The sequence below is a fragment of the Sus scrofa genome, chromosome 15 (genome assembly GCF_054392235.1).
Source record: "Sus scrofa isolate SSC_HxYL_T2T_F1_AM1 chromosome 15, Sscrofa_HxYL_maternal_Yorkshire_Landrace_v2.0, whole genome shotgun sequence".
NCBI lineage: Eukaryota > Metazoa > Chordata > Mammalia > Artiodactyla > Suidae > Sus > Sus scrofa.
Window position 1 is genome coordinate 71,074,706 of NC_139397.1, and position 19,926 is coordinate 71,094,631.

Sequence of the window (19,926 nt, forward strand, 5' to 3'; positions counted from 1 at the left end):
TATTACCCCATAGGTCTCTTATATTGCTTTCCAATTTTTTTTTTCGGTTTTCTGTCTGCTGACCCGATTGTGTGATTTCCATTATTCTATCTTCCATATCACTGATTCATTCTTCTGCATTATTCATTCTGGTTTTTACTGCCCTTAGTTCAGTTTGTATCTCTGCAAATGAATGTTCTAGTTTTTCTTGGCTCCTCCTTATATTTTCTAGTTCCTTTCTGAGGGTGTCTGCATTACTGTTCATATCTTCTCTTAATTCCTTCAGCGTTTTCACTATTTCTCTTTTGAACTCCAGGTCTGTCAGACTGCCGAGATCTGTTTCATTGTTGACTGTTTTAGGTGAGTTCTCCTGTTGGTTTGACTGGGGGTGGTTTCTCAGCTTCTTCATCTTGCTTGTTTTTTTCTTTCTCCTGAGGGAGTTGTACTGTCCGTGACCGGGCAGTGTTTGCCTTGTCACTGCCATGGAATATTTCCTGAGGGCTGGTGTTGTTGGTCAGTCTTTTTTGAGGCAGTGTGGATTTTCTGGAGTGTTGATGGGGCTAACAGGGTCTCTTTGAAGCAAAGGAGGACTTCCTGAAGGCAGACAGGACTGGGAGGTCCACACCACGATGGTAGCAGATTTCACTCGGTCAGGCAGAGCTTGCTCTGGTGTTTTTAGGCTGTGGGGTTCTTGCAGGGGTTTGGTGGTGTTGGATAGCTGTTCCTCAGGAGTACAGCACCCACTGAGGGCTGGAGCAGCTATCTGGGTCACTGAGAACCTAAGAGGCTCTTCCCTAGGGCAGCCCAACTCAGAAGGACGGCCTGAGAATGTAGGCAGATCTTTTCACTGTCTGGCCAAGCTTGTTGTAGCTTTTCTGGGCTGCAGGGGCTCTTCCAGGGGGCTGGTGGTGCTGAGCAGCTATTCCACGGGAGTGTGGCACCCCCTGAGGCCTGGGCGGGTAGCAGGGCCGCTGAAAACCCAAGAGGCTCCTCCCCAGGGCAGCCTGACTCAGAAAGACCGTCTGAGATCTTTTCACGGCCCAGCCAGGCTTGTTGCAGCTTTTCTGGGCTGCAGGGGGTTCTGCCTGGAGCTGGCAGTCCTATGCAGCTGATCCGCTGGAGCTTGGCAGCCTCTGGGTGCTTGGGAGGCTAGCTGTGCCGCTGCCAACCCAAGAGGCTCCTCCCCAGGGCAGCCTGACTCAAAAAGACCGTCTGAGAATTAGGCAGATCTTTTCACAGACCAGCCAGGCTTGTTGCAGTTTTTCTGGGCTGCAGGGGGTCCTGCCTGGAGCTGGCAGTCCTATGCAGCTGATCCATGAGAGGTCAGCACCCCTTGAGCACTTGGGCGGCTAGCAGGGCCGCTGAAAACCCAAGAGGCTCCTCCCCAGGGCAGCCCAACTCAGAAAGACCGTCCGAGAATGAGGCAGATCTTTTCACGGCCTGGCTAGGCTTGTTCTAGCTTTTCTGGGTTGCAGGCCTTTTCTCGGGGGCTGGTGGTGTTTGGTGCTGCTCTGCGGAGGTGTAGCCCCTCCAAAGGGCAAGCAGGCCTGTGCCAGGGACAGCCCCTGTGGTGGTAGGCTTCAGGCAATTGTTGAGGCCAGCCCTCCCGGATGGCAGGCAGCCCTGTGTCCCACAAGAGTGTAGGGGGTGGTGGGGATGTGGGGAGGGGATGCACTGGGAAGCACAGCTTTCTTCTAGCTAGCGGGCCTGTAAGCTTGCTGTGGCATGGGGAGTATTCTATGGGGACCTACCCCTTCTTCTCTCCCCTCCCCAGCACGGGCACCGACCAGGCTCTTCTCCCAGGTTCCCTCTGATGTGGCTTTCCACTTTCCTGCCCCTAGAGTATTGTTCCCTTCCTCTGCGACAGCTTTGTTTTCTAGTCTCCCAGGCAGTCTCTGTCCCGTCAAACTTGACAGACCGGTTTCTAGACCTCTCAAGCAGTCTCTGCTCCACCCGCCCCCCCCTGCCCTTTCCCAGGGACTAACCTCTGGAGCCGAGGTCTCAGTGCCCAGCCCCCACCCAGGCGTCTCAATTTTTGGTGACTGTGCCCGTAGTTCAGATGGTCCGTTTGGTTCTCGATCTGCTTTTCAGTACTCCAACTTACTGCTACACTCTTCTCTGCCTCTGGAGATTCCTCTGGTTCGTTTGATCTTTCCCCCGAGTAGTTGACTTTCCAGGGTGTGGGATCCCTTTCTCCTCCTCAGTTCCCTTTCGGGAGCGCCCGTCCATCTTGGATTCACCTTCTCTCACTCTCCTCTTTTCTCACTCTCCTCTTTTCTCTTGTTTTGCCTAGTAATGTCATGAACTTCTTGCCGTTATTGGAGTTTAGGTTCTTCTGCCAGCGATTGGTTGCTGTTCTGTGCAAGTCATTTATCCTGTAGATGTGCTTTTTTTGTTGTGTTTGTGGGAGAGGGCGAGCGTGTCCCCTTACTCCTCCGCCATCTTGTCTCCTCTCTGCCATTTTAATAATATAAATTCTTCCAGCCCGTGAACATGGAATATTTTTTCTATTTCTTTGTATCATCTTCAGTTTCCTTTATCAGTGTTTTATAGTTTTCAAAATATCAGTCTTTCTCTTCCTTGGTTAGGTATTTCCTGACTCTGTGTGTATGTGTGTGTGTGTGTGTGTGTGTGTGTGTGTGTGTGTGTGTGTGTGTGTCTTTAGCTCTGATGTCTCTTATAAGCAACATACTGATGTGTGTTGTTTTTTTCTAGTCAGCCCCCCTATGTTTTTGGGGTTTTGTTTGTTTGTTCTTTGCTTTTTAGGGCTGCGCCCATGACATATGGAAGTCCCAGACTAGGGGTTGAATTGGAGCTACAGCTGCCGGCCTACACCACAGCTCGTGGCAATGCCAGATCCCCAACTCACTGAGAGAAGCCAGGGATTGAACCCACATCCTCATGGATACCAATCAGATTAGTTTCCACTGTGCCATGACAGGAACTCCCCCCATGATTTTTAATGGGAACATTTAGTCCATTGAGAGTTAAGCTAATTATTAATAGTTATGTATTTATTGTCATTTTAGTAATTGGTTTCCAGTAGTTCTTGTAGTTCCTTTTGGCCTTTCTTCTTTTTTGTTGTTTTTTCCTTATAGTTTGATTGTTATCTTTAGTGGTATACTTGTGTTACTCTCTTTAGTGTGTCTGTTGTATTTGATTTGTTCATGTATATTGACCTACAACTATAGCATTGCTTTACATTGATAGTCATTTGAATTCAAAAACATTCTAAAAGATCTACATTTTTTTACTTTTGTGTTTTTGATGGCATAATATACATTTCCATGTTTATTCTTTAAATTTTATTGTTGTTGATTTTGAAATTTTAATCTTCTAATCTGTATACTAGCTTATTTAAATGGTTGATCCATATCTTTTACTGTATATTTGCTTTTTCTAGTGAGGTTTTTTTGCTTTCCTATAAATTATTACTTCTGTTGTAGGTTTTTCTTTTCTACTTGGAGAACTTTTAACAGTTCCTTTAGGATCACTTTAGTGTTGATGAACTTGTTCCATTTGGGTCTGAGAAATTCTTTTTTTCCTCCTTCAGTCCTGAATTATAACCTTCCTAGATAGAGTATCCTAGTTTGCAGGTTTTTCCCTTTAATCACTTTAATTTTCATGCTATTCCCTTTTGGCCTGAAAAGTTTCTGTTGAAAAATCAGGTTATAGCTTTACAAGGATTCCCTTGTACATGACTTTTTGGGTTTTCTTGCTTCCTTTAGCTTTCCTTATGTTTAACTTTTGACATTTTAATGATGATATGTGTTGGCATATATTTCTTTGGGTTCATCTTGTTTGAGACAGCCTGTGTTTCCTGTGTCTGGATATCTGTTTGCTTCTTCAGGTTTAGGAAATTTTCAGCCATAATTTCATCAAATTCATTTTCTTCCCTTCTTCTCTTCTTCTTCTTGGACCCCTATTAATCAAATGTTAATATTTTTATGTCATTTGAGAGGTTCTTTAAATTGTGCTCATTTAAAAAATTTGTTTTCTTTTTTGCTCATCTGCTTTAGTGACTTCCGTTAACCTGTCTTTCATATCACTTATGCATTCTTCTGTATCACCTAGTCTTTTCTTTCTTCCTTGCATTATGTTTTTCATTTTTCAGTTATTGTATTCTTTAGCTCTGACTGGTTCTTTTTATATTTTCTAGTTTGTTAAAATTCTCGTTGTGTTTATCTATTCTTTCCCCCAATTCAGCTAGCATTCTTTTTTTTTTTTTTTTTTTTTTTTTTTTTTGTCTTTTTGCTATTTCTTGGGCCGCTCCCACGGCATATGGAGGTTCCCAGGCTAGGGGTCGAATCAGAGCTGTAGCCACCGGCCTATGCCAGAGCCACAGCAATGCAGGATCTGAGCTGCATCTGCAACCTACACCACAGCTCACGGCAATGCCGGATGGTTAACCCACTGAGCAAGGGCAGGGACCGAACCCGCAACCTCATGGTTCCTAGTCGGATTCGTTAACCACTGTGCCACAAAGGGAACTCCTCAGCTAGCATTCTTATCACTATTGTTTTAAATCTATTTTGGTTATTTCTCCTCTCATTCATGTTGCTTATCTTCTTGTATTCTTGATGATTTTAAATTATAATTTTTTTCATTTGATCTTAATCTATGAGACTGCAGAGAGGCTACTGTGGAGTGCTTTCTTCTAGAAACTGCTTCTGCTGGATGCCAGGGGATAATTTTTTCAACCTGTTTCAAGGCTCTCAATTCAGCGAGAATTTTTCTTTCAGCCTGTGACCTTGTTGCTGCTCAGACTTCAGTGCTGTGACTTATGTGCTTGGTTGGCATCAAGCTCAAGACAATTCCATTCTTCCTTGACATTCAAGTCTTTAGCTCTCAGCTAGCTACAGGAACTTTTTCATAGGAAAGGAGATTCCTTGGAAAACATTACATTGTCTTGCTGATCCAGTAATGCCCTAATAGTGCATTTTATCCAGAATCTATTTATTTGGCTGAGGAAGGAACCTTAAGACTTTCTAGTCCATCATTTTAAAAGAAGTAGTAGCACTAATTTATTGTATTTTTTTCTAATTTCAGTGGGGCAGGGATTCAGGTCATTACTGAACCAGCTTTTTGCAATTTGTTGCTGCTACAGAAGAATAATGTTTCATATTGTGAGGGATTTACATCACATCTACAATATACATATTTATATCATATTACACAATCATCTTTTCACTATATAAATTAATGGAGGAGACTTATGTGTATAATCTTTAATTTGCTGAAGTGTAAAATATGTATATATTTACAACATTAGGCTTGATAGAATTAGGTGTTACATGGTTATTTCATTTGTCGTTTTATAAAGGAGTACTTACTGGCTATTTGTATTTTCCTTATATTTGGACTCCCCTTTTCCAACCAAGAAATCAGTTACTTTGAACTGTATTATTAGATGCAAAGATAAAGTATTTTGAAAACTTTATTTTGTCTTACACTGTACACCACAGACAGTGATATTTGAGGTAATTATGACACTAAACCTATAAATGGATAGTTGTCTTTAAGTACACAGAATAAGGTGTATACATCTATGTATGTGTATGTATGTATACCATCTCTATTTGATACCTAGCAAAAAGTTTTAATCTGATTTGAACCTCTGACTTTTCTTTCAATCATTAGTATATAACAAAATAATTTTTTCATTTACATTCAATATTTTGTGCAAATTAAAAATTTTGTTCATTTTAGTAAAATTTAGATTACTATAAATCAGTGATTCTTTTTTTTTTTTTTTGTCTTTTTAGGGCTGCACCCTGTGGCATATGGAAGTTCCCAGGTTAGGGGGTCCAGTCGGAGCTGTAGCTGCCGGCTTATGCCAGAGCCACACAATGCAGCATCCAAGCTGCATCTGTGACCTACACCACAGCTCACGGCAACACCAGATCCTTAACCCACTGAGCAAGGCCAGGGATCGAACCTGCATCCTCATGGATGCTAGTTGGGTTCACTAACTGCTGGGCCATGATGGGAACTCCAAAGCAGTGATTCTTAACAAGAGGTAATTTTATAGGGACATTGGTATTGTCTGGAGACATTTTGATTGTCACACTGGGTCAGAGGGAGTTGCCACTGACCTCCGGTGGGTGGAAGCCAGGGATGCTGCTGAATTAAAATGAATGTCTAATTCCACAATGGGCAGGGTGGCTTCTGAAACAAAGAATGATCTGGTTCCTAATGTCCACAGTGCTGAGATTGAGAAAGCCATGCTCTGAATAGATTTATATTTATGATTTAATTGATAACAATCTTGATTGATAATTATGATTGAAGACCCAATATTTGGGCTCCAAAGCTTTAAAGGAAGGCTAACAAATAGCTCTACAAATGAGTAGGGAAGTTGTAAACTTATACTTAAATATAGTCAAGCTGATGTTTTCAATATTTATAATCATTGAGCATGATGTCATAAGAGTGAAGAAGCCACATTTGAGGTGCTAAGCAACCATGTCACCCCCATGTGTGGTCCCTTATCCAGGATCTGTCATGGGAAGCAGAGGTTGGGAGGAAGGCAGCAGCCTGAGAAGAACAGCTCCTGCATTTTTATCTCCTTTGTCTAGTCTTCTTTCCTACCTTTCTCTGGACACAATTTTCTGAATCTGTCTAATACTGTGAAAATAAAACCATTGCCACTTCTTTTTATTCTTCTAAAACTTTGTGACGGTTCACCTTAAAAAGAAATTTAAAATGCAACCTACTTGAAGGACATTCTGTATGGAGAGGTGTTTCATATGTGCAAATGAACAGTACTCTTATACACTTATCTTAAAGAGATGGTGGGGTTCCCATTGTGGCTCAGTGGAAACGAATCTGACTAGTATCCAAGAGGACACAGGTTCAACCCCTGGCCTTGCTCAGTGGGTTAAGGATCCAGCCTTGCTGTGAGCTGTGGTGTATGTCACAGACACGGCTCGGGTCTGGTGTTGCTGTGACTGTGGCATAGGCCAGTGGCTCCAGCTCCGATTTGACCCCTAGCCTGGGAACCTCCATGTTCCATGGATGCATCCCTAAAAGGACATAAATAAATGGGAAAAAAGACATAAAGAAAGAAAGAGATGGCCTTCCACCTGAATTTAAATTTAACATGGACATTAACACAAGTTGATGAGAAGTTCTTGCCTCTGCTACTGTGCTCTTTTCTCAGTGAATCTTCAGTGTGCATGTATGTTAGTAAATTATTTTTAGACCATGTGTTTGAAACTAATCTTTTATAAAGAAATGAGAGCCCAGGCCTACCTATGTTTGCTTATTTTCATTTTAAAGGCATGTTTTTAAATTTTTGCCTATATTCTCAGTTTTGAACTGATTCTCATCATACATCCATTTCTTTTAGGCATTGGCACATCTCCACTTAATAGAGTATGTCGGAGAGCAGACTGCTTTGCTAATAAAGGTATATTAAATGTTGCAATATAATGTGCTCCAGCCACTGTTTGTTTTTTATATAAAAAATCAGCAAGAATAGATCACATTAATTATGATTTAAAAGTATAGCAAGAAATCTATTTTATCCTGTGTAGCCTAGAGATGAAGATATTTTTTCCAAGGAATATGTAAGTACAGACACCTGCAATTTTGCAATTAGCCTTTAGTTAAAAGCTTTCTAGGAAGGAGAACAATTGAGACAGCAGTCTCAGTAAGTCATGCACAGAGGTCCAGCCTTGGATCCCTGCTGGGATGTGAGGTCATTGTGACCAGTGTGTCACCTGGAGTCCCATCAGGACTGGGGACACTGCCTGTTCCACCCTACCCCCACCCCCGCCTCCCAGCCCCCAGGGACTGGTTGGCTTGAGTATGGCTGGGAGTTGCTCCTCTCAGTTTTTTGTAGACCCTGGTACAGGCTCCTGCTAGGGATCAGGAAAGCCTAGCTGGTCCTATTCACACACCTGGGTCTGCCTTGGTCGCCTCGTGTAGAAGAGAAAGGACAAGGAGACCTGCAGTCCTTTCCGAGTCTCACATGTACTCGCATCAGATCCTCAGTGTGTGTGACCTATGCACATATGATATGCAGCCCTGCTCTTATATGCTCCTTCCAGATGGTCCCAGAAGATCAGCGCCTAGCAGCTGCCATCATCGTAGTAGTCTGGGTGTCGGCCATTGCCTCGTCCTTGATTGACAACATCCCATTCACTGCCACCATGGTGAGTCGCAGTCTCCTCCATGTGATGAGGGCCCAGCTTTCACCTGGACAGCCTGGGCTCACCCTTCCTTCAAAGAAGAGAGCAAGCATGTCCCTTTGCTGTACTTGCAGGCTTAGGGGACAGATGTGATAGATTCCAGACAGCAGCTGGGAGCTGAGGGCCCACAACTGCAGGGGGCAGTGAATCCCTGGGTGGCTGATTGTTTCCCGGTCTGATTGGGAGCTACAACTTCTCTTGGAAAAGACAGTCTTTCATTTTTTTACAAAGAAAGTTGGAAGACATCAAAGACAGAGGCTGGTTGAAGGTGTTCATCCTTTGTTATCTACAAATGCAGAAGCTATTCTAGTTGGCTCAGGTGGCTTCTGGTACTTGACAGGGATAGGATTTTGAATTCTGTGTGTAGTCTTGACCCAAGTCAAGAAGGGGGTCCACATTAGAGGCCTGTTAAAGGGCTATCAAGTCCCGTCCCTGCTGTGTTTTCTGATATCACTGGGTGCTCAACTTAGGGCAGAACTGCACATCCCTGGTATGACAGAATTAAGGTAGGATGGGAGTCTGGAGTCCCATCATAGCTCGTGAGGTCTCAAAGGTGTGCATAAATACTCCTCATGGCTGGATTCCAGGCAAGGGGTCTCCTCTCTTGTCCTTGTGACCTGAAGGGCCACTCCTCTCTCACAGGACCTTAGGGAACGTGGGACTCTCTGTCACCATGCATTGTCTGGAATCAGTGTTTTCTGGGTTGATATTCTAGTTACCTAGCTATTGTTTTTCCATGGTCTGGCTTTGGTAATTCTGGGCTAATTCTGTGGCTATTATTATTTCTTCATGAAGGCCTGAGTTAGAGACATTATATGGGTGCTATTGAATGAACTGCTTTTAGCTCCATGGGCACTGTCATTGCAGCGGCCCCACCAAGGACCAGGGGCAGTAACACCTCTGAGGCAGGCTGAAGTGGCAGGGTCCTAGGCTTCTGAGATGCCAGGTTACTTGTGTGTGAATTCCTTTCTTAGTTAAAATTGAGTCTATAGAAGACCCAGCACATCTGGAACCCAGTGCAGCTGTAACCCTGAGCAAACCTTCCTCTACACTTCCTCAGGGCCCTGCATGCTCACAGCTGATTCGCCTTGCCTTCAGGGGGCTTCCAGGCTTTAGGACCCCTACTGTCTTGGATGGTCCCTATTATTGGAAATTTAGATTCCTCTACTTTCTAAATATGTGACAACTTTTGATATTTTCATTACCCAAATTTTAATAGTTACTGAAAATTTAAATTTAATAAAACAGAAACAGACTCACAGATTGGATAACAGATTTGTGGTTGCCAAGGGGGAGGGGGTGGGATGGATGGGGAGTTTGGGGTTAGTAGATACAAATTATTACATGTAGAATGGATGGATAAGCAGTGAGGTCCTATTGTATAGAACAGAGAATTATATCCAGTCTCTTGGGATAGACCATGATGGAAGATAATTTAAGAAAATGAGTGTATATATATATATATATATATATATATATATATATATATATATAGTCACTTTGCTGTACAGCAGAAATTGGCACAACATTGTAAACCAACTATCCTTTAATAAAAATTTTTAAAAATTAAAGAATAAAGGAAAATATATCAAGGGAATCACAGAGGATAGTATAACAAATATATGTATGCTTAATACCCAAAATAAGACAGTTTTTATTCTCTTTGCCTTAAGTTTCCTTGTTTGTTTTGTTTTTAAGAAACAAAGCATTACAGATGAAGGCAACATTCTCTTTTCCTTCCTTCAACCCAGGATCACTCTTTCTTTCCCTCTCCTGAGGAAGCTGCCCTCATGAATCTGGGACATGTCACTATGGAAGGGATTAAAGAAGGATCTTGGTTATGTGAGTCAACATGGGTGGAAAGTAACTCCTGAGATATCAAAGCAGTAGCTGGCACAGCTGGCATGCAGCTTTCCGCAGCTCAAAGACCTCTCCCACATGACCTCACCACGTGGTGTCTTTGGTGGCTGCATCAGGGAGGGTCACTTGGGTTTCTGCCTTAGTTTGGAAGTGACCCGGCATACTTCTTTGGCAGGGAGTGGACACATAGCCCTGCCTAAATGCAGGGGCCTGGGAAGTGTGTGACACAGAGAGCTGGGCTGGCACTGAGGTCCCTTGCTCCCTTCCTCCCTCCTTTTCATTTGGCTGTCTTTTCACCACTTCTTTCTCATTTGGGGGTGGTAAGGGGGTGTGATCTGTAGGCTTTCATACTTAAACACCCTGTGAAGTGCCCTTTGACCTTACCTGTGGCTAGATTACTGTGTGTGAGCACAGAGTTCTATACACGTTGGGTGTACAGCACGTTGACTGTATTGTTAGAGCTTCTTTAGATTCACTTCTTGCTTCTCTAATCCATCAGTTCTGATAGAAGAGAGCATTCTATTGGTTTATCTGTTTCAACTTAAAATTCAGCGCATTTTTACTGACTACTCTGCTTTTGCATTAGGCATTATCTGTGTCTGTGTCTCTTCTGGATGGCGGTTTCTTTCATGTTGTGTAATGTTGTGTAAGGTGTTTCTTTATCTCTGCTCTGAGCCTTTGCCTGGTTTGTCTTTTTCCAATTCTTTATTTCCAGTCTTTTTTAAAAGTTTTTTTTTTGGGGGGGGGAATTGATTGCATGTTTGTTTATTTTTTAAGCATTCTGTCCCATGTATGCTGTTTTTTCGTTGTTGTTTTGCATTTTTGTTTTGATTTTAAATTTATATAATGATTTTTATTTTATTATTTATTTATTTTTTTGTCTTTTTAGGGCTGCGCCCATGACATATGGAGGTTCCCAGGCTAGGGCTTTAATCAGAGCTATAGCTGCCAGCCTATGCCAGAGCCACAGCAATGCCAGGTCTGAACCGCGTCTGTGACCTACACCACAGCTCATGGCAATGCCAGATCCTTAACCCCCTGAGCAAGGCCAGGGATCGAACCTGTAACCTCATGGTTCCTAGTCGGATTCGTTAACTACTGGGCCACAATGGGAACTCCTCAGTTGTATTTTTTAAAGCAACATACAAATGTATTTTTAAAATTCTAAGCAGATAATCTCTGTTTTTTTAAGAGATTAGTTTAACCTATTTAAAATGATTGTGTTGACTAGAGAACTTGAGTTTATTTCTGTGATTTTATTTATTTATTTAAGTTTTATTGAAGTATCATTGATTTACAACAAAGTGATTGTCATACATACATACACACACTCATTCTCTTTCAGAGTCTTTTCACAGAGATGATTACAGAATATTGGGTAGAATTCTTTGTGCTATACAGCAGGTCCCCATTCCATATACCTCAGTGTGCAAAATACCTCTTGGATTCTTTGTTGGAGAGAAACAAATGGGTGGTATAGTTTATTGGTATAGACTATACTGATTGTCCTAATTTTTTTTTTCATTATAAGCCATTTTACTCTTCCCCTCATTAGCAGTAATACTTTCTGTCTGTTTTTTTTTTTAATTGTTATTTCCCCAATACAATTTTTTTCTACTGTACAGCATGGTGACCCAGTTATACATACATGTACACATTCTATTTATTATAGTTTTGCATTTATTATGCTTTTTCTTTGCTGATTCTTTTTCCCTTATTATTTCACGATTTCTTTCAGGTTGATAAATCTCATCCTCCAACTGGTTTGAATGCTGATTTTATTCTTAAGTCTCTTAGTGGGTCCTTTCTATTTGTAATGTGCATAGTTTTATCTGCATTTCAATCAACAGTTTCAGTCAATAAAATCCACTTTAGTCAGTTTAAGAAGAACAGGAGTTTATCTAAAGACAGTGCACAGTTCATGGAATTTCTGAACAGCCTGGTGGGAGTTTGCCCCAAGAAACCCCCAGCTTCTGCTGCTTTGCCTGGGCTCCCTCTCCCAGTGCTGACTGCTGGGTGTCTGGGCCTCTTCCACTCTACTCTGAGCTCACCTTGTCATGTTTCTCCATATTCTCTAGGCCTGCCTCTCAAGTCTGATTGGAAGGGCACACTCCCATGCCTGTTATAGCTGCAAAGGCAGTGGGGAAAATGAACTCTTTGTTGAACTTCTCGTTTTATTCTTGTTTTGTTTTCCTGTTTTTGTTAAATTATTTGAGTTCTCTTATAGGTCTCTGAGCATCTTTAGAACAATTATTTGGAATTCTCTGTCTGATAATTCCTATCTCTCCATTTATTTGGGGTCAGTTACTGGAAGTTTACTCTGTTTCTTTGGTGAAGTCATCATTCCCTGATTCTTCATGTTCCCTATAGCATGGCATAGGTGTTTGCACATTTGAATAAGCAGTCACCTCTTCCACACTTTACAAACTGACTTCAATAAGGAGGTATCTTCACCAGCAGGTGGGGGCATACTGGAGAGTGCCATGACCTGGGTGTAGTGGCACAAGGCACCAAGTGTGAGGGTATGTGGCAGCTCTCATTCAAGGATACATGGTGTTTTGCTGGTTCAACATGCTAGAATCCATGGCATTGACACTGGATGGTCCACAGAGGCTGCAAGGGCTGTTGTGGTCTGAAGTGGTGTCTCTGTGTCCTGCAGCTAGGTACCAGGGCTGATGAAAGTGGTGACCAGAGATGGTGGTGTGTACAGACTTGGCTGCAGAGGCCTGTGTGGTGGCAAGGGCCAGTTGCAAATACAAATATATTGGTGCGGGTCTGTCCAAGCAACAAGGACTGAGGCCAACTGTAAATGCACTGGAAGCTGCAGGGGCCCTGCTGTTGGTGTGTACTGCCATGGCTGTTGGTTCTTGCCATGGGTGCATGGCAGTAGAGGCTAGTTTGGGGAGTCACACTGGGGCATGCGGTTGCACAACTGTAGGAGATAGCTGCAGGTGAGCAGAGTAGTACAGACTAGTGACAGGAGATAGAGCTGAACCTGTTCCACAAGCAGCTGTGGGGGCTTTGGTACTGGTTTACAAGATTCTGTGGCTGCAGAATCTTGTCATGGGTATATACATGGCAGTGGAAGGCAGTGACAGGTGTTGGGTCAGTGGTGCTTAATTGCACAGCTGGAGGAGCTAGCCTTGAGCATGTACATGGGGGTGGGCATCACCTGCAGGGTTCTAGGCTGGTGTCTTGCATCTGTACATGTGCTGTGGGCTGGGCTGGCTATGGGTGGCCACAGGCTATGGTGGGACCTGGCAGGGAGGGACCAGGAAGGACTGAGTTGGCTAGTGTCAATGAACACATGTGGGACAAAACCAGTAAAATCTTCAGCGGGTTCTGCAGTAGCTGTTCTGGCCATTGGTTTCTTCAGTGGTGGAAGCTACCAGAATCATCTGTAGAACAGGTCACTAGGAGCCATAGTGACTCCTGCTGTGAAGTTGATACTGGTGGTCTCTGCTTTGCTTTTGTTCCTTGATCTTAACTGTCTCTATACATCTCAGGTTTGCCAGTTTCTGGGCAGGATGAAATCAAAGTGGGTCCTTTGTGCAGCACCTTGAGAAGCTAAGGAAGTAGGTTGGTCACCCTGCTATCCTTTTCCCAGTGAGGGGAATTCTTTCTAGGTGGGAAATTTCCCCTTGGTGCTGAGCTGTGCTGGCTTGGAGAATGGGATGATGTAGGCAAAATGAAGAAGCTATTTTCCCTTCCCTTTTGTGTGGTGATTCTCAAGTTTTTTGTTCTGTTGCTGGAGTTTCTTAAGTAGAATCTAGAGCTTTTTCCAGAGCTATGTATATTTTTGTGGATAGCTATCTAATTGCTGATCTATGAGGATGGAGACTAAAGTCTAGTGCTCTACTATTTTGGTAACATCACTTAAGTAATCTCTTGTACATGATGAGTTGCCTCCTCTTGCTGCTCTCAATACTCTCTCTTTGTCTTTGGGCTTTGATAATTTGACTATAATGTGTTGTAATGTTGGTGTTCTTGAATTTATCCTGCTTGTAGTTCATGTATGTTCATATCTTTCCTCAGATTTGGGAAATTTTTGGTCATTATTTCTTCAAATATTTTTCTGTCCCTTTCTCTCTTCTTCTGGGACTTCTATAATGCATATATTGGTATGTTTTATGCTGTCACATAGGTCTTTCAGGCTCTGTTCATTTTTCCTCATTCTTATTCCTTCCACCCCTCAGACTTGATAATTTCAAATGGTTTGTTTTCAAGTTTTCTGATCCATTCTTCTGCCTACTCACATCTGCTATTGAACTCTTATAGTGAGGTTTTCATTTCAGTTATTATACTCAGCTCCAGAGCATCTTTTTTTTCATGTTTATAATTTCTGTATTTTATTGATATTATCTTTTGGTTTACACATCATTTTCATGGTTTTATTTATTTACTTATTTTTGGTCCATGATTTCTTCTTGCTCACTGAACATATTTAAGACAGTTGATTTAACATCTTTGAATAATAATTCCATCCTTGGTGTTCAAGGGTAGTTTCTGTCAAATACTTTTTTTCCTGTGAATGGGTTATACTTTCAAGTTTCTTTGTATGTTTTGCCATTTTTGGTTGATAATCTTGATAACTTGGTAACTGGGCATTTTGAGTGTTATACTGTGGTAACACTGGAGATCTAATTCTCCCATTAAGCGATTGTAAAATCTTGCTCATTAAAGGCTGCACCATCAATTTGTGACTTTTCCAGTCTTTTTTTGCAAAGTGTCCATTCTTTGCTGTGTGTGATCATTGATGTTTTCCATTATGTCTGCTGCTAAACAGCATCCTAAAAAAGATTTTAAGTGCCTGGCTACCATGTCCTCTTCCATGCTTTATGTTCCCCTGGGGTGCTCATCATTTTCTTTAACCTCCTGGAAAATGCTTCGTCCCTTGGGGGTTGAAACAGTGACCAGCCTCTGTACTGGCCCTTCAGTAATTATCGTTCTTCTAATTTTTACTCTAGTTGGCTTACAATACTCTGCTGTACAGCAAAGTAACATAGATAGATAGATAGTCTTTTTTGCATTATATTTTCCATCACGTTCCTTCAGAAGTGATTGGATACAGTTCCTTGTGCTACACAGCAGGACTTCATTGCATCTTCTAACCCCAAACTCTTAGTCCATCACCCTTCTTCCACCTCCCCCTTGGCAACCACAGCTCTGTTCTCTATGTCCATGAGTTTGTTTCTGATCTGTAGATATGTTCCTTTGTGCCATTGTTTCTGATCTGTAGATATGTTCATTTGTACCATATATTAGATTCCACTTATAAGTGATATCATATGGCATTTGTCTTTCTCTTTCTGACTTCACTTAGTATGAGAATCTCTAATTCCATCCATGTTGCTGCAGATGGCATTATTTTGTTCTTTTTATGGCTGAGTAGTATTCCATTGTGTATATGTTCCACATCTTCTTAATCCATTCAACTGTCAATGGACATTTAGGTTGCTTCCATATCTTGGCTATTGTGAATAGCACTGCTGTGAACATAGGGGTGCATGTATCTTTCCAAATTGTAGGTTTGTCCAGATATATGCCTAGTAGTGGGATTGTTGGATCATATGGTAGTTCTCTATTTAGTTTTATGAGGTACCTCCATACTGTTTTCCATAGTGGTTGTGCCAATTTGCATTCCCTCCAACAGTGTAGGAGGGTTCCATTTTATCCACACCCTCTCCAGCATTTGTTATTTGTGGACTTATTAATGATAGCCATTCTGACTGGTGCAAGGTGGTGCCTCATAGTAGTTTTGATTTTCATTTCTCCAATAATTAGTGATGTTGAGTGTTTTTTCATGTGTTTGTTGGCCATCTGTATATCTTCCTTGGAGAACAACAGTCTATTCAGTTCTTCTGCCCATTTTTCAATCGGATAATTTTGTTTGTTTGTTTGTTTGTTTTTGCTGTTTTATGAACTGTTTGTATATTTTGAGATTAAGCCCTTGTCGGTTGCATCATTTGCAACTATTTTTTCCTATTCTATAGATTATCTTTGTGTGTGTGTGTGGTTTTCTTCACTGTGCAAAAGCTTGCATGTTTGATTAGGTCCCATTGGCTTATTTTTTTTTTTTTTCCCACTGTACAGCAAGGGGGTCAGGTCATCCTTAGATGTATACATTGCAGTTACAGTTTCTTTCCCCCACCCTTTCTTCTGTTGCGACATGAGTATCTAGACAAAGTTCTCAATGCTATTCAGCAGGATCTCCTTATAAATCTATTCTAGGTTGTGTCTGATAAGCCCAAGCTCCCGATCCCTCCCACTCCCTCCCCCTCCCATCAGGCAACCACAAGTCTCTTCTCCAAGTCCATGATTTTCTTTTCTGAGGAGATGTTCATTTGTGCTGGATATTAGATTCCAGTTATAAGTGATATCATATGGTATTTGTCTTTGTCTTTCTGGCTCATTTCACTCAGTATGAGATTCTCTAGTTCCATCCATGTTGCTGCAAATGGCATTATGTCATCCTTTTTTATGGCTGAGTAGTATTCCATTGTGTATATATACCACTTCTTCTGAATCCAATCATCTGTCGATGGACATTTGGGTTGTTTCCATGTCCTGGCTATTGTGAATAGGGCTGCAATGAACATGCGGGTGCATGTGTCTCTTTTAAGTAGAGTTTTGTCTGGATAGATGCCCAAGAGTGGGATTGCAGGGTCATATGGAAGTTCTATGTATAGATTTCTAAGGTATCTCCAAACTGTTCTCCATAGTGGCTGTACCAGTTGACATTCCCACCAGCAGTGCAGGAGGGTTCCCTTTTCTCCACAGCCCCTCCAGCACTTGTTATTTGTGGACTTATTAATGATGGCCATTCTGACTGGTGTGAGGTGGTATCTCATGGTAGTTTTGATTTGCATTTCTCTTATAATCAGCGATGTTGAGCATTTTTTCATGTGTTTGTTGGCCATCTGTATATCTTCCTTGGAGAAATGTCTATTCAGGTCTTTTGCCCATTTTTCCATTGATTGATTGGCTTTTTTGCTGTTGAGTTGTATAAGTTGCTTGTATATTCTAGAGATTAAGCCCTTGTCAGTTGCATCATTTGAAACTGTTTTCTCCCATTCTGTAAGTTGTCTTTTTGTTTTCTTTTTGGTTTCCTTTGCTGTGCAAAAGCTTTTCAGTTTGCTGAGGTCCCATGGGTTTATTTTTGCTCTAATTTCTATTGCTTTGGGAGACTGACCTGAGAAAATATTCATGATGTTGATGTCAGAGAGTGTTTTGCCTATGTTTTCTTCTAGGAGTTTGATGGTGTCCTGTCGTATATTTAAGTCTTTCAGCCATTTGGAGTTTATTTTTGTGCATGGTGTGAGGGTGTGTTCTAGTTTCATTGCTTTGCATACAGCTGTCCAGGTTTCCCAGCAATTCTTGCTGAATAGACTTTCCTTTTCCCATTTGATGTTCCTGCCTCCCTTGTCAAAGATTAATTGACCATAGGTGTCAGGGTTTATTTCCGGATTCTCTATTCTGTTCCATTGGTCTGTCTGTCTGTTTTGATACCAGTACCACACTGTTTTGATGACTGTGGCTTTGTAGTATTTCTTGAAGTCTGGGAGAGTTATGCCTCCTGCTTGGTTGTTGTTTCTCAGGATTGCTTTGGCGATTCTGGGTCTTTTGTTGTTCCATATAAATGTTTGGATTGTTTGTTCTAGTTCTGTGAACAATGTCATGGGTAATTTGATAGGGATTGCATTGAATCTGTAGATTGCTTTGGGTAGTATGGCCATTTTCACAATATTGATTTTTCCAATCCAGGAACATGGAATATCTTTCCATTTCTTTACATCTTCTTTGATTTCTTTGATTAAAGTTTTATAGTTCTCGGCATATAGGTCCTTTACCTCCTTGGTGAGGTGTATTCCGAGGTATTTGATTTTGTGAGGTGCAATTTTAAAAGGTATCATTTTTTTGTATTCCTTTTCTAATGTTTCATTGCTGGTATACAGAAATGCAACTGACTTCTGAATGTTAATCTTATATCCTGCCACTTTGCTGAATTTATTAATCAGTTCAAGGAGTTTTGGGGTTGAGTCCTTAGGGTTTTCTAGGTATAGTATCATATCATCTGCATACAGTGACAGTTTGATCTCTTCTCTTCCTATATGGATGCCTTTTATTTCTTTTGTTTGTCTAATTGCTATGGCTAAGACTTCCAAAACTATGTTGAAGAGCAGTGGTGAGAGTGGGCATCCCTGTCTTGTTCCAGATTTGAGTGAGAAGGCTTTCAGTTTTTCCCCATTGAGGATTATATTTGCTGTGGGTTTATCATAAATGGCTTTGATTATATTCAGGAATGTTCCCTCTATACCCACTTTGGCGAGGGTCTTGATCATGAATGGATGTTGGACTTTGTCAAATGCTTTTTCTGCGTCTATTGAGATGATCATATGATTTTTGACCTTTTTTTTGTTAATGTGGTATATGATGCTGATTGATTTGCGTATGTTGAACCATCCTTGTGAACCTGGGATGAACCCTACCTGGTCATGGTGTATAATTTTTTTGATATGTTGTTGGATTCGGTTGGCTAAGATATTGTTGAGAATTTTTGCATCTATATTCATCAATGATATTGGCCGATAGTTTTCTTTTTTGGTGGTATCTCTGTCTGGTTTTGGAATGAGGGTGATGGTGGCCTCATAGAATGTCTTTGGGAGTATTCCTTCTTCTTCAACCTTTTGAAAGAGTTTAAGGAGGATGGGCACCAATTCCTCTTTATATGTTTGATAAAATTCACCTGTGAAGCCATCTGGTCCTGGACTTTTATTTGTAGGGAGTGATTTTATGACCTCTTCAATTTCATTTCTAGTGATCGGTCTGTTCAGTTGGTCTGTTTCTGCTTGATTATTTTTGTTTTTATTTCTATTGTCTTGGGAGACTGACCTAAGAAAACATATGTACTGTTATGTCAGAGAATGTTTTGCCAATGTTCTCTTCCAGGAGTTTTATAGTGTCTTGTCTTATGTTTAAGTCTTTAAGCCATTTTGAGTTTATTTTTGTTCATGGTGTGAGGGTGTCCTCTAGTTTCATTGATTTATATACAGCTGTCCAGTTTTCCCAGCACCACTGGCTGGAGAGACTGTCTTTTTCCCATTCTTGCCTCCTTTGTTGAAGATCAATTGACCATAGGTGTCTGGTTTTATTTCTGGGTTCTCTATTCTGTTCCATTGGTCTGTATGTCTGTTTTGGTATCAGTACCCCATTGTCTTGATTACTGTAACTTTGTAATGTTGTTTGATGTCTGGAAGAGTTATGCCTCCTGCTTGGTTTTTATTTTTACTCAAGATTGCTTTGGCAATGCTGGACCTTTTATGGTTCCATATAAATTTTTGGATTGTTTGTTATAGCTCTATGAAAAATAGGGATTGCCTTAAATCTGCAGATTGCTTTGGGTAGTATAGTCATTTTAATGATATTAATTCTTCCAATCCAGGAGCATGGAATATCTTTCCATTTCTTTGAATCCTCTTTAATTTCCTTGGTTCATGTTTTATAGTTCTCAGCATATAAGTCTTTCACCTCCTTGGTCTGGTTTATTACTAGGTTTTTAATTTTTTTGAGTGCGATTTTAAGATATTGTATGTTTGTATTCCTTTTCTAATATTTCATTGTTAGTATACAGAAATGCAACCGATTTCTGAATGCTAATCTTGTATCCTGCTACTTTGCTGAATTTGTTGATCAGTTCGAGTAGTTTTTGTTTGGAGTCCTTAGGGTTATCTATATATAGTATCATGTCATATGCATAGGGTGACAGTTTTACCTCTTCTCTTCCAATTTGGATACCCTTTTTTTTAATTGCTGTGGCTGGGACTATGTTGAATAGCAGAGGTGAGAGTGGGCATCCTTGTCTTGTTACAGATTTTAGTGGGGAGGTTTCAGC

At 41.2% G+C, this 19,926-nt stretch overlaps 1 protein-coding gene across 1 annotated transcript in view; it reads left to right on the forward strand.

Moving 5' to 3' along the window:
- OCA2 (OCA2 melanosomal transmembrane protein) overlaps positions 1 to 19,926 on the forward strand; it is a gene marked incomplete at its 5' end in the record, with an annotated part of 212,604 nt that overhangs the window by 160,313 nt on the left and 32,365 nt on the right. The window contains 2 exon segments of the mRNA NM_214094.2: positions 7,331 to 7,390; positions 8,034 to 8,138. Coding sequence (NP_999259.2) covers positions 7,331 to 7,390; positions 8,034 to 8,138 — 165 coding nt within the window.